This window comes from Molossus molossus, unplaced genomic scaffold (genome assembly GCF_014108415.1).
Source record: "Molossus molossus isolate mMolMol1 unplaced genomic scaffold, mMolMol1.p scaffold_m16_p_18, whole genome shotgun sequence".
NCBI classification, from domain to species: Eukaryota; Metazoa; Chordata; class Mammalia; order Chiroptera; family Molossidae; genus Molossus; species Molossus molossus.
In genome coordinates this window covers 24,505,143-24,517,883 of record NW_023425353.1, presented here as the reverse complement: position 1 = coordinate 24,517,883, position 12,741 = coordinate 24,505,143, and the positions used below count along the sequence as shown (strand labels likewise).

Genomic DNA, 12,741 nt, shown 5'->3' with positions numbered 1-12,741 from the left:
CTTCCTCCCACATCACCTCACCTTTCACACTCGAGGCCCTTTCTGCCTCCTGCCTTAGAATTTGGTTCTTGACTCTCGATCCAGCCAAACTAGGAGATTCTTGAGGGACAACTTAATAAAAAAGTCAACTTGTGTTTCCTTTCCTGGGCAACTTCCTAGCTTTGTCCCTGGCATCAGCGGGTGTCGATTCAGCCTGTACTACTATTTCCAAAGCTCTTCATCGGTGCCAGGTGCTGCCTTAGGTGTTATCTCTTTTCATCCTCACAGGGACTCCAAGACACCCGTGACATCATCCCACTTCTACAGATAAGGAAACTAAGGCTTAGAAACTGTCACTTCATTCGTTCATAGATTTACTCAACAAAGGAGCACCCACTGTGTTGACAGGCTCTGTCCATTGCAGGGAGGACAGGGAAGCGAGATATTGCCGATTCTGGTACCTGAATTTAGCACGTAGCAGAATGATTAGGGGGTGTTCTTGGGACCCACGCCTTGCGAGGGGACGAGAGGCGGCATGGGGAAGTCGAGCCATGATGCAGGCAGCCTTCCTGGAAGGCCTAGCCAGCCCGACGGGAGTTCTCCAGACCGAGCGACAAGTCCGCGCTGTCCAGGTTGAGACAGGAGAGGCAGGCTGCTATGTCCTACACAGATCTATTTTTGAATGAGGTGTCAGTCTTTGGAAGGTATGTCACCTTGTCCTCTGAGGCTATCCACTAAGGGTGCTCTTGGTGAGGGGTTGTCTGCTGTCAGCCCTCCTAGCAACTGGAGGAGCTGAGCATCTACCACCAAAGAGAACGTCTTTTTTCTTTCTTGGGGTCTACATTCAAGTGGGGAAAACAAATGCCGAATAAATAATTAAACAAGCAAGGTCATTATACTTCCCTTTGGAAGTGCAAAGCAGGACAGTCGTAGATGTTATTTTACAGGGGGGAGCCGAGGTGCGGAGACGTTAAGTGGCTTACAGCCTGTCTCCAGTCCCCGTCTCCGTGGCTCCACAGCACAGCCCTCCCTACTGTCTGAGCTCCCGTGCCGCTTGCCTAGAGCTCGGGAGTCAGCTGAAGAGCTCGATCCCGTAGGCACCGAGGCGGCTTTGGAGGGCACAGTGAGATACATTTCCAGGAAATTACACTGGCACGGACATGCAGAATCAGGGACAAGAGTCGAGGACTTTGTTAAGGGGCAAGTTCAGTAATCTGGGTCCCGCAATGACGACATGCTTGTTCTGGGACTGGTGGTGGGAAATCTATCTTTTAGGATGCTTTTGGCTGCAAGTGACAACCCCAGGTTACAGTGGCTTAACCAACAAAGCCACAGAATGGAAGTTCACTGGGAGGCAGGCTTTGGGCTCAGTTCAACCAATTTCTCAGGAAGTCATTAAGGAGCCAGGATTCTTTTGTTCTGCCACCCAAAGCTGCTTCCTCTTACGGTCCTACGATGCCTGCTGGTAGCAGCCAGGGCTCCATGGTTCTTTTGCTTGTACTCAGTAGAAAAGCTGAAACCTTCCTCCTAACCACCTAAATCCTTCTCTTGATCCAGTTGAGTCGCATACCCCTGGGCTAACAACACATAGCAGAATCATCATCTCAAGTTGGGGTAGGGTCAGTGCTTTAAGAACTCAGATGGAGGGTCGAATGCAGGGCCAAATTCATGGCTCTGTTAGGAAGCAGGAAGGGCAAGAATGGATGTTGGGGAGGGAACCAGCATCACCTGCTGCTGAGAACAAAGGATTGGGCAGTTAGAGAGCAGGAGGCAGTGACAGACTGGAGTGAGGAGGAGGGATTTAAAAATAATAATTCCAAATTTTTCAGTTGCCATGCCTGGGAAGATATCCCACTGACCAAACTCAAGGAGATGGAGATAGTTCAGGAGTTTGCTTTTGGGTAATTTGAGTTTGATGTGACGAAGGGACCTCCAGACAATACTGCTTTGCAACAGCTGAAGATACAGGTCTCTGAGCTTGGGCTCAAGGTCATGCAGGACAGAGCCCAGGAGAGAGGACCGTGGCGATGATGGCACAGCCGCTGATCACTGAGAAATGGGAGCCGAAGTCAGTCGTGTGTGGGGAGCTGGGGGCAGTTTTAAAGGCAGGACTCTTCCCAGCAGAGCTGCTTCTAGAAATGTATCTGACGGGGTCTCTGTCCATGTGCAGAGCATAATTGTTTGAAATATTAGGAAACTGGAGATGACCCAAATGCCCATCACTATGCCGCGGGTTAGTTAATGATGGTAAGTCTGGTATATGGAACCCCAAGCAGCAGTCAGAAAGGAGGATACAACAGCTACGTGGGCTGTGAAGGGAAAATCTCCCAGATATATTGAAGGTGTCAACAGAAGACCCCATTTGTGTTTAAAAAAGAAGATACACTATCCAAATGCATGCTCTGTACGCATAGACTGTTTCTGGAAAGTGTCAGACAAAATTCTGAAGAGCAGTTGACTCTGGGCAGGGGTCTGGAAGCTTGAGAGACTTTTCACTTTTACCTTGCTGGCTGTTAGGGTTCCTATAGCCATGTGCATTCAGTACCTTCGAAAAAGTGAGATCATAAAAATAAATACAGAAGACTGGGTCTTGGGTGTCAGAGATGTTGGTGAGACTGAGCACTGGGAGGAGCCTCTGCAGGGGTCGGAGTCCAGGGCCAGCAGTGGGCCGGGGGCTGGGCCACAGGAGAGACTGAGGCACAGGCTGAGCACCGGGGAGAACAGAAGGAAATGGGCATGGCTAGTGGAGCTCAACGTGCATTTGTGTACACGCATGGGATGGAACGGAAGGTTCCCGTGAGATCTGCACAGAAGGTTCTGCCGAGGCTCTGCTGTGCTTTTGGATCGGGTCCCTTTCCTTTAGTCACAGAGCTGGAGCGGGGTCTAAGCAGATCTCTGGAATTGCCCCAGAGCTTCTGCGGTCTGTTAAGAGATCCGCTGTGTGCAAGGGCTGCCTTCAGACAAGTGACTCTCGGCAAGTCCAGGCCCAGACGCTGAGAGAAAGGCTGCAGGTGAGGAGAATGAGCCTGGTACTGAGCCCTCCCCAGTACCGCTGAGTCAGGGGCTGCTGACCTGCACAGGGTGGCGGGGAAGAAGGCTGGTCTCTGCCTGTTGGCTGCTGGTCATGCTTGAGGCTGAGGAAGCTGAAAGGGAGAGCAGGATGACTCAGCTCCCAGGGAGCAGGGAGCAGGACTCCCATTTTCAATACGGCAACTTCGCATGGCAAACAGGGAGAGTATTTACAATAATGATGATGATGATACAGAGTAACAGAATCCTAGACTCTTCAGGCTGGATAGAATCTGGAGATCATTTGTTCATTGTCTTCTGAATTGTGTCCCTCAGTATACTGAACATGTAAGTCACCTTGCAGAAAAAAGAAAAAGGATTGAAGTCAACTAACCTACATACCACAGACCCCTTAGAAAGTCCATGCACGTGAGCGTATAAACGCCTCTGAAAAGTTCTGCAGGAAGGAAACCTGTCTCACTTTAACTAGCTTTTCCCAAATGTATCTGTTCACAGAAGCCCCTGCCCCCTTTTTTTACTGTGGCACCCCCAGAGCATGCTCTGGGAAGTGTTTCTTTAGTTTAAGTTTTTTATTTCACAGATGAGGTAACTAAGTCTCCAAGGCCACATGGCCAGTTGGTGACACAGCGGAGGCGAGAACCTCAGTGTCTGCCTGTGAACAGGAGGGCTGTCTGCTCACCTGCGTGGCTCTGAACTGAGGTGCTAGATCGTTACTTCGCAAACGGTGCTCTGTGGAGGCCCGCTCTCGTGAGATGTAACGAGTGTTGAACTATGGACACACACTCTGGTCACATAAACGGAGGACACACCGAATTAAAGAAAGATGAACAGGCTGATTGGCTGTGGGGTTTCTCAGAACTTTAACGTCGTGATGTCTCTGCGAATCATCAAATAGAGTTCCGCAGATTACATGGCCTGGGAAGGCTTTGTTGCATGAGCACAAGTCAAGGAATTCAAGTCTAGATCAATGAGGTTTGTGTTGAGTTCTGCAGTCCCCACCCAAAGCATTCCCGCCCTTGCTGTGTTGAAAAGGAGATTTAATGCAACCAGCTACCTTCTCCTCTCTAACATTTGCTCTTTCATATTGCAGAGCAAGGAGATTGGCCTGCAGATGCATGAAGAGCTCCTGAAGGTCACCAATGAGCTCTACACGGTAAGTCCTGCTCAGCTGCTGCTGCCATTTGAGATTGGGCCCCCTCCTCAGTGCCCAGGGCTGGAGGGAGGCTCATCAGAAGTCTGGGACGACTCTGGGCCTTTCTGCTGTGTCGTGTGCCCGAGTGACAGTGGGTCATTATGGTGGGATGGAATGATTCACAACCCCAGCTTCTCATTCTGTACATCTGGGGTGGGGCCCTGGGCATGTTTACTTTGTAAAAGTTCCAGCTGAGGGGCTGTGTTACCTACCAAAGCAAAAGACACAAAGTTGGGATGGGGGAAACATGGACACAAAAGCTGCCGAGGAAGGAATGTGGGTTTGGAGGCAGGTAGGACAGGCTGAGGTCAAGGCCTGCTCCTTGCTCACCATGGAATCTTAGGCATGCATGTAGCTCTGTGGGCCCAGTGTTCTCATCTGTAAAATGGAGCACTGTTCTGAGGATCACATGAGGTGGTAGGGGTGAGCATGCCTTGCCATCTCCTGGAAGTCATTTCAGAATGTCACAATTAGGCCAAAAACTGACCTTGCTGTCTGCTTGGAGGCAAAATCTAACTGGACTTGAAATGAGTGTTGAGTCCAAGCAGGCGAGTGAATGGGGAACACAAGCACACTGGTTACGGGGCAGGAATTGACTTGGTTGGTGGTGCAGCAGGACTTCAAACCCAGATTTGTCTGGAATCCGTTTGCTCTGCTGGGATTCTACATTGTCTCTCCTGCTGAGAATTCTCTTTCTCTTCCTCTCTTCCCCTCTGCCTCTTGCATCCCTACCCACCCAAAGGGACCAGGCTCAGAACTCACCCTGGATCATAGAAGTTCACCTGGAGCCATCACTTTTCTGAACTCTTAACTAATCTCTCATGCAGGCGCACACTCTCCCTCTCTCTTCTTCACTCAGCAGAGATGTATTGATCGCGGCTCTGTGCCACCCTGCGGGAGGCCCTGGATGCACCGTGAAACAGCGCAGCCCCCGGGACTCGCGGTCTAGACACCCTCCCTCCTGGGCCACATACTGAGCACGTACTATGCTCTGCTCGGGCTGCTGTATCATCCTTTCACATGCTTTACTCCTGTCTCCCAGCCCAGAGTCTAAACTGCTTGTGGGCGAAACCAGTTTCTTTCATTTATTTATCTCTCTCTCCCTCCCTTCTCTGCCCTAGTCAGCACCCTGGGAACACCAGGGGTGTACAAGACACTTCAAAGACCAGCTCTTGAAATGTTCCCAGCCTGCCGCTGTGCCTCTGGCAGCACGGGGTCCACGGCAGGCAGCTCCACATGCTTGGATTTAAGAATTTCTGGGCAACTACTGAAGACTCAGTGTGCAGTCAACAGATGACTTGGGGGGGGTGCTGTTGACACCCCGGTGCTCTCACTCTGTTGGCAGCGATAACAAAAATGGCACCAGGTGTTAGAAGGCCACAGAGGTAGAAGTGAGTGGTAGAAGAAATGAGCCCTAAAAACAAGTGACAGAGGCAAAAGAAGAGCCTTTGGAGCTTAGGAGAGAGAAAGGTAAAGGTGATGCACCTGGGGGGGGGGGGGTTGGGCAGGGGAAGAGGAAGGTGAGGGGAGAGGTGCAGGCATGCTAAGGTGGAGATTTTAGGGGAGGTCCCCGGGGAAGATCTCAATAGAATATGCATCAGCTTACCAGGTGTGTCCTTTCAGGTTCATGGTCTCCACTGATTGGCTGGCACCAGGTCAGGGGGTCATTAGTCAATGCAGCTGGTCTGGTTTTGCTGCTTTTCTGGGCCTGGAGCTGAAACACAACTGAGGTCTAGATGTATTTGATGTGGGTCAGAACCTCTTTGTCCTGGGGGCTTAATACTTAAGGGCTATTCTTTGACCCCCTTGCTTGTAACCCCTACAAGGAGGCAGCAACATGCCAGGGGAGGAAAGGTCAGGGGAGGGTCCGAATCTCATGGCCAGCAATATGCTAGGGGAGGAAAGGTCGCCCTGGGAGCGAGGTTCTTGTTTTCCCAGCTTTGCCCTGGTGACCTTCTGTACCTGGCCGGTTGTCCTTGCTCTGCTTCTAACTGCCTACCACAGCTCTCCTGCAGCAAACAGCCCTCCACAGTTCTCTCCAGATGAAAGGCAGTAAAACACTACTTCCTCCATGTTATCCTACTTCCTCCCTCACTTTTCCTCCTTCCTTCCTCTCTCGCTCCTTTCCTTCCTTCTTTCCATCTGTTCGTCCACCCATCTATCCATTCATCCATCCATTCATCTGCCTTTGGAAATCAGCCTGTTTCCCTCTTCTGTTGTTTTCTCCTTCTGCTACTTTCATGGTCAGGCAGGCTTCTCCAATGTGGTCACAAAGATGGTCACCCACCCAGCCCCACTGCAAGCTCCCTTCCTGTCAGCTTAGCGCCCCCTAGTGGAAGGAGAACATGCCTTTTCCAGTGTTTCCAGCAGAGCCCAGCGCTGTCTCTAATTGGCCTGATTGGAATCATGAGATCCAGTCACTGTGGACAGATTAACATAATGATAATAATGAGCCAGGCCTGCCGTCTCATGCCCACCCTCAGGAATGGAGCCTGGTTTCAGTTTCCCATTAACCACATGGACTGAGAATGGGGAGAGGAACTTGGAAGATTTCCTCAAGGAAAATCAGGAAGCGGTTCTAGAAGGAGGACTAGACGATCCTAGGCAGAGGAAACAACAGCTGTCCGCTGAGGAGTAGCTGGGGCAGAATAAGGAAGTAGCTCCATTTAGTGCCCAAATAAAACCCTGCTCCTCTGGCCTTACTGCTCACACTCTCCCTTTGTCTGGAATACTCCTCCCCTGCCCCCACTCCATGCCCTGTTCACCCAGCTAGCAGCTACTCTTCTTCAAGGTTTAGTTTAGATGTCACTTCCTCCAGGAAGCCTTCCTTTAGTGCCCTGCACTTCCCTCATCATAGATAGCACTCATCACACCATGTGATAGTCACTTTGTCATTGTGTCCCTATGAGAGGGTGTATTCTGTGAGGGCAGAGACCCTGTCTTCCACACTGTAGTATTTTCTAGTATATGTCCTAGCACATTATAACCTGTTCAATAAAAATGTAATTATTGAAGGTGTAGCTGTGCCCCACCCCCAACTATATTTACCAGATCGAAGGGAGTAAACTATACGTATCTCCCTTATTTTATTCTCCCTCCTCCCCTTCCTCTGTTTCTTCCATTCACATATCCACCCACCCATCCACCCACCCATCCATCCACCCACTCACCCATCCACCCACCCATCCATCATCCATCCATCCATCCACCCACCCACCCATCCACCTATTCATCTACTCAGACAGCCAACTGTTATTCATTCATATATTCATGCAAACATATATTGGTATTTGCTGGGTACCCATCTTCACTTTAATATAGGGGATATGATCATAAACGAGGTCCTGGCCCTCGTGGACTTTAACTTTAGTTGGGACGAGACTGTTTATAAATATGCAAAGTGAAGAACTAAGATGGCACTGATAAATTCTGTGGAGAGCATAGGTCACACAGTGTGGTGGTCAGACTGAATTTAGGGACTTCTCTTTTCCTTCTAGGATGTCTTTGGCATGCATTAACGTAGGGTCTCACCCACGCATCACTCTTGGATGGCCTGGGGATGGTCCTGTTTTCTAACAACTGGTCCTTATACTGCCCCAGCTGTCCCTGTATTGATATTGTCAACTTCCACATTGCCTCTGCCTTCTTATGTCTTTTTTTTTTTTTTTTATCCTCACCCGAGGACATTTTTCCATTTTTTGTACAGATAGAGTGGGAGGGAGAGAGAGAAAGAGAGAGAGAGAGGGAAACATCGATGTGAAAGGGACACATCGAGTGGCCGCCACCTGCACGACCAACCAGGGCCGGGGACAAACTGCAACCGAGGTACGTGCCCTTAGCGGGAACCGAACCCAGGTCTCTCCGGACCGCAGGCGGATGCTCTAACCGCTGAGCCAAACCGGCCAGGGCTGCCTTCTTATGTCTTTAAACGAGTGTCTGAGGGGCTGTGCAGGTCATGCTTCCCCATTGTCATGAGCTGGGGATTTGGGAAGATGTGAAAGGCAAAGCGTACACAGCAGAAGGTAGTGTGGCGACCAGAAAAGACATTGTCCACTGCTAAGAAGCCTGGCTGTCTGGCTTGCTGTGTGACTTTGGACAGTACACTTGCTGTTTCTGGGCCTCAGTTCCCTTCAGTGATGGGTTAATACACTAAGATTTCTGGAGGCCTTCCAAGCACCTGTGAAACTAATATGGGTCCAAGAACAGTGGTCTCAACCCCCATGTTCCTCTGCAGTGCTTCTCAGCCTGCGCTAGACTTGTTCTGAGGCACCCTCCTGATAGGGTCCGGGGGGCTGGAAGCGGAACCCCCATCTGGCACGAAGCCGGGTGGGTGCCTCTGAGAGGCCCTTTGACCCTACGCTGGAGACATGGCCTCAGCGAAACTCCTGCATCCACCTCTGCTCCCTCCCAGCCCAACGCTGCTGCCAGCCAGTCACTTTAGTTGCCATTAGGGGGCACCTTCCTGTCTGCCTCCCATCTGGTCTTCACCAGGCCTCTGCCATGGTCACCCAGCAAGTGGTGGGAGTGTACAGTCTCAAAGCCAGGCCTCCTGGGTCCCTGTGGGGGTAGAGGATCCTTTCATCCCTATATCGTGGCTTTCTCACCTGTAAAGCAGTGATAACGTGGTGTTCCACCTCAGAGGGTTTTTTTTTGTTTCTTGGTGAGAAATAAATGAGTTATTATATGTAAAGTCCCAGCAGGTAGTAAGCGCTCAGTAAAGTCGGCTGCTGTTGTCATTGTTATCACATTGCTTCCCAGGCCTGGGATAAGGATGAACTGAAATGCTCCTTGGGGTTAATAAAGGGAGAGGTTTGCAAACTCTGAAGTAATAGATAAGTTTAAATATTAGTTAATGTATCCTGGACTGGCAATATTGGGCAGACTGTTCTAGGCTATTGGACTAAGGACCTTTTTTTTTTAAATCCTTACTGGAGGCTACTTTTTTCATTGATTTTTAGAGGGAGGGGAAGGAGGTGGAGGGGGGAGAGAGAGAAAGAGAGAGAGAGAGAGAGAAACACAGATCGTTGCCTCCTGCACGAGCTCCAGCTGGGGCTGGGTATTGAACCTGCAACCCAGGTACATGCTCTTGACCAGGAGTCAAACCCGCAACCCTTTGGTGCATTGGCCAATGCTCCAGCCACTGAGCAACACTGGCCAGGGCTAAACTAAGGACCTTTAATGTTCACTCCTATGTTTCAGTCAATTAAATAAAAGAAATGTATTTATCCAGAGGATTCTGGGTATAAGTATTTAGGCTCATTTCAGAGAGGTCCCCAGGTAAACTCTTCTGTGGCAGCTGTTGGACATAAGTCACCCTGGGTGATCCAGTTCATGGATATTTTTGGGATCAAGAACTACTGATTGGATCACATAGCATATGGCCCCAGCGTTGTCCGGGCTATGTTCTCCAAACATGGGGTTTGTGGAACGCAGTTCAGTGACTGCACTGGGAAGTTTGGCTTGTTGAAGAGCATGAAGAATGCTTTGTGGGTCAGGAAGAGTAGAAAACCAGGCAAAGGAAACTGTGAGGATCTGAGAATACCCTGCTGGGGTGCTGACCTCAAGTGAGTAGATGGGTGCGTACATGGATGATTGGACAGGAAGATGTAGCTGCAAATAGAAATGCTCTCTCTTCCTCTGAACGACCCAACACAGATGATAGATTGGTGGTGAGACAAGCAGACCTCAGCAGCCCGAGTAGAAAAAATGGATGTAGCCTAAATGAATGAACCCAGAAAGGGTGGAATCCAGAAATGAACATCACCAGCAGTATGGTGGAGAAGCAAAGAAATCAGTGGTGTCTGTGAATGTGGAGGGAGAGAGAAAAGCTTCAAGAATGGGAAAGGCAGGGGCCCCGGAGATAGACTTCAGCAGCATTCCCAACCCTTAGCCGCATTATGCTCCTAGAGCCAAGGCGTAAGGAGATGGTTGAAAATAGGCAGCTGCTTTGGTTATCCTCAAGCCTGCAGCCCTTCCTTTTGGCCACTAGATGTCAAGAATGCATCAATCCAACACACTTTCTGGTCCCTTGAGTTTGGTAATAATGCTTGGTGGAACTGGTACAAGGAGTGGATGAAATCAGCAAGAAGGGCATCTCTAGAGGTTTTAAGGCAATTGCAAATAAGCAAAAAAAAAAAAATGGGTGGAATGCAGACAAGAGATCTTTTTACCAAGCCCTATAAAGAAAAATTGATTGCACTTTTAAAATTGCTTTGAAATTTGGGGAGGCTTTCAGATTGAAAGAAGGAAGGACAAATATGGTATAGAATATATATTTTTCACAGGAGTTTATGTTCTCTAGAATTTGCAGACATTTTCCTGAAGTGGGTTCAAGGTTCTCAAACCCTCAGCCTAAAGAGGGATAACGATGATGGTAGCAGCTAATGCTCGCATGGCTCTTAACTTTATTGCAGGTATTGTTCTTAGCACGTTACAAAAATTAACACATTATGTCCTCACAACAAGCCTATGATACTATTATCATCATGTTACAGATAAGGAAGGAGAGGTCAGAGAGGTTACAACTTGCCCAAGGTCACACAGCTTGTAAATGGCAGCATTAGGATTCAGCCCAGACATTTGGGCTGAGTCCATATTCTTACCTACTTTGCTCTACACTAGATGTTGCCCCTATTGACTCCTGACCTCTGGCAAAGGGAACTTTCTGAACCACAGATCAGTGCTGTGATGTAATGACAAGAGTTGCAGAAGAAATCCTCATTGTAATAAACTTCACAAAATTTTAAATGAGAGTAAATAAGGTTATAATGTTGGCCAATATTTCCTTCCAACTGCCCTGACCGTTAAGGTCCTGGTTAGGCAGGAGCACGCCCTATCCCCAGGTGGAAGCCTGGGCTGTTAGCTGCTGTAATTATCCACACAACAGCAGAAGAGAATGAACACGCCCCGGGAACCGTGGATTCTAGAAATTTCTTGTGTTTCTTAGCACAGAAAGATGATCATAAACTTGATATTGCAAAGGAAATGAGTACTTTTATTTGGGGACCAGGAGACAGGATATTGCTTTAAGGCTGCCAAGAGTATTCAATTGCTGAGAAAATTGGAATAAATTAAGGAAACAGTATGATATGTTAGAAAAATGGTGGATTAAAAGTCAGAGACCAGATTTCTAATTTGGCTAAATATACACTTACCCATATGACTCTCCACTCTGCTCCTAGGTGTTTACCTAAGAGAAGTAAAAACATATGCCCGTGCGAAGAATTGTACACAAACGTTCGTAGCAGCTTTACAAAACTGTAAACAATCCAAATAACTGTCAACATACAAATAAATAAATTGTACAGCTGTACAATGGGATACTACTCAGCAATAAAAAACAAAACAAAAACTTCCGATCCGTGCAATGACATGGGAGAATCTCAAAAAAAAAGTATGCTGAGTGAAAGAGGGCAGACCCAAAAGAGTTTATACTCTGTGGTTCCATATATATGAAGCTCTACAGTAACACCAAGCAAATCAGTGATTGCCTCCCTCTGGGGGACAGGGGGAGAGGGGCACAGGAGAGCTTTCCCTGTGACAGAGTGCGCTGTACCTTGATTGTGGAGTTGGCCACATGGATGTAAGGACTATGCTGATAATACTGTGTGATCTTGGAGAAGCCACTTTGCCCTTTTGGGCCTTGGTTTTCCCCTTTATAAAATTTGGTGGTTGGATTAGATGACATCTAGGGTTTCCTCTGCCTCAAAAATTCCCTTGTTATACCAATATCCAGCTTTTGTTATGGTTACAGAGTAGCAAAGGGCAATATGCTTTACAGAAATTTATTTGATAGTCAAGCATGAGTTTGGTTCAGAGAGCATAGAATAGGTATTCAGTTACCCAATAGTACTCCTTTTGGGAACAGTCATTTGTAGGCCAACTTTACTTAAGGAAACAGCTGAGAAAATAATTTGTCTGTGAGTAACAAGGATATTCCCATGGAAGCTCCATGAGGACTGGAGGAGGGGCTTTCCCAGCGACCCTGGAGAAGGTGCAGGGACGCAAGAATCGTGGTGGGCGGGCGAGAGGGCAGCTGAGGAAGAGCGAGCTTTGCCGTACCACCTCTGAGACCCCAAATGCTGGGGGACCGTGGCTGCCCTTTTAAATGTTCTTTTCTAGTTCATTCCTGGCAGTTAGCAAGGACTGTGCTGATCATCATCATCGTCACCATTTCCAGTTTTCAGAGAGTTCGTGCAGAAGTAAAGAGCTGTGGGAGCTCAGAGGGTGTCACGGGAAGAGGGAGGACCCAGCAGACTAGACCATAAAACTTAGGGGGCTGGGAGCACTAGAGCCGCTCAGGCTGGGCCCTGACAGCTGCTGATCCCCGTCCTTGTATGTCCCCAGGTCATGAAAACCTACCACATGTACCATGCGGAGAGCATCAGCGCAGAGAGCAAGCTGAAGGAGGCCGAGAAGCAGGAGGAGAAGCAGTTCAACAAGGCGGGAGAGCTTAGCATGAACCTGCTGCGGCATGAGGACCGGCCCCAGCGCCGCAGCTCTGTGAAGAAGATCGAGAAGATGAAGGAGAAGGCGAGTGA

The 12,741-nt window shown here is 48.9% G+C and overlaps 1 protein-coding gene across 2 annotated transcripts in view; it reads left to right on the top strand.

Moving 5' to 3' along the window:
• Nucleotides 1-12,741, top strand: part of SRGAP3 (SLIT-ROBO Rho GTPase activating protein 3) — a 229,625-nt gene that overhangs the window by 151,500 nt on the left and 65,384 nt on the right. For both annotated transcript variants that reach the window (XM_036267035.1, XM_036267034.1), the window contains exons 4-5: nt 4,100-4,162; nt 12,548-12,733. In XM_036267035.1, the coding sequence (XP_036122928.1) occupies nt 4,100-4,162; nt 12,548-12,733 (249 nt within the window). The remainder of the gene's footprint in view (nt 1-4,099; nt 4,163-12,547; nt 12,734-12,741) is intronic.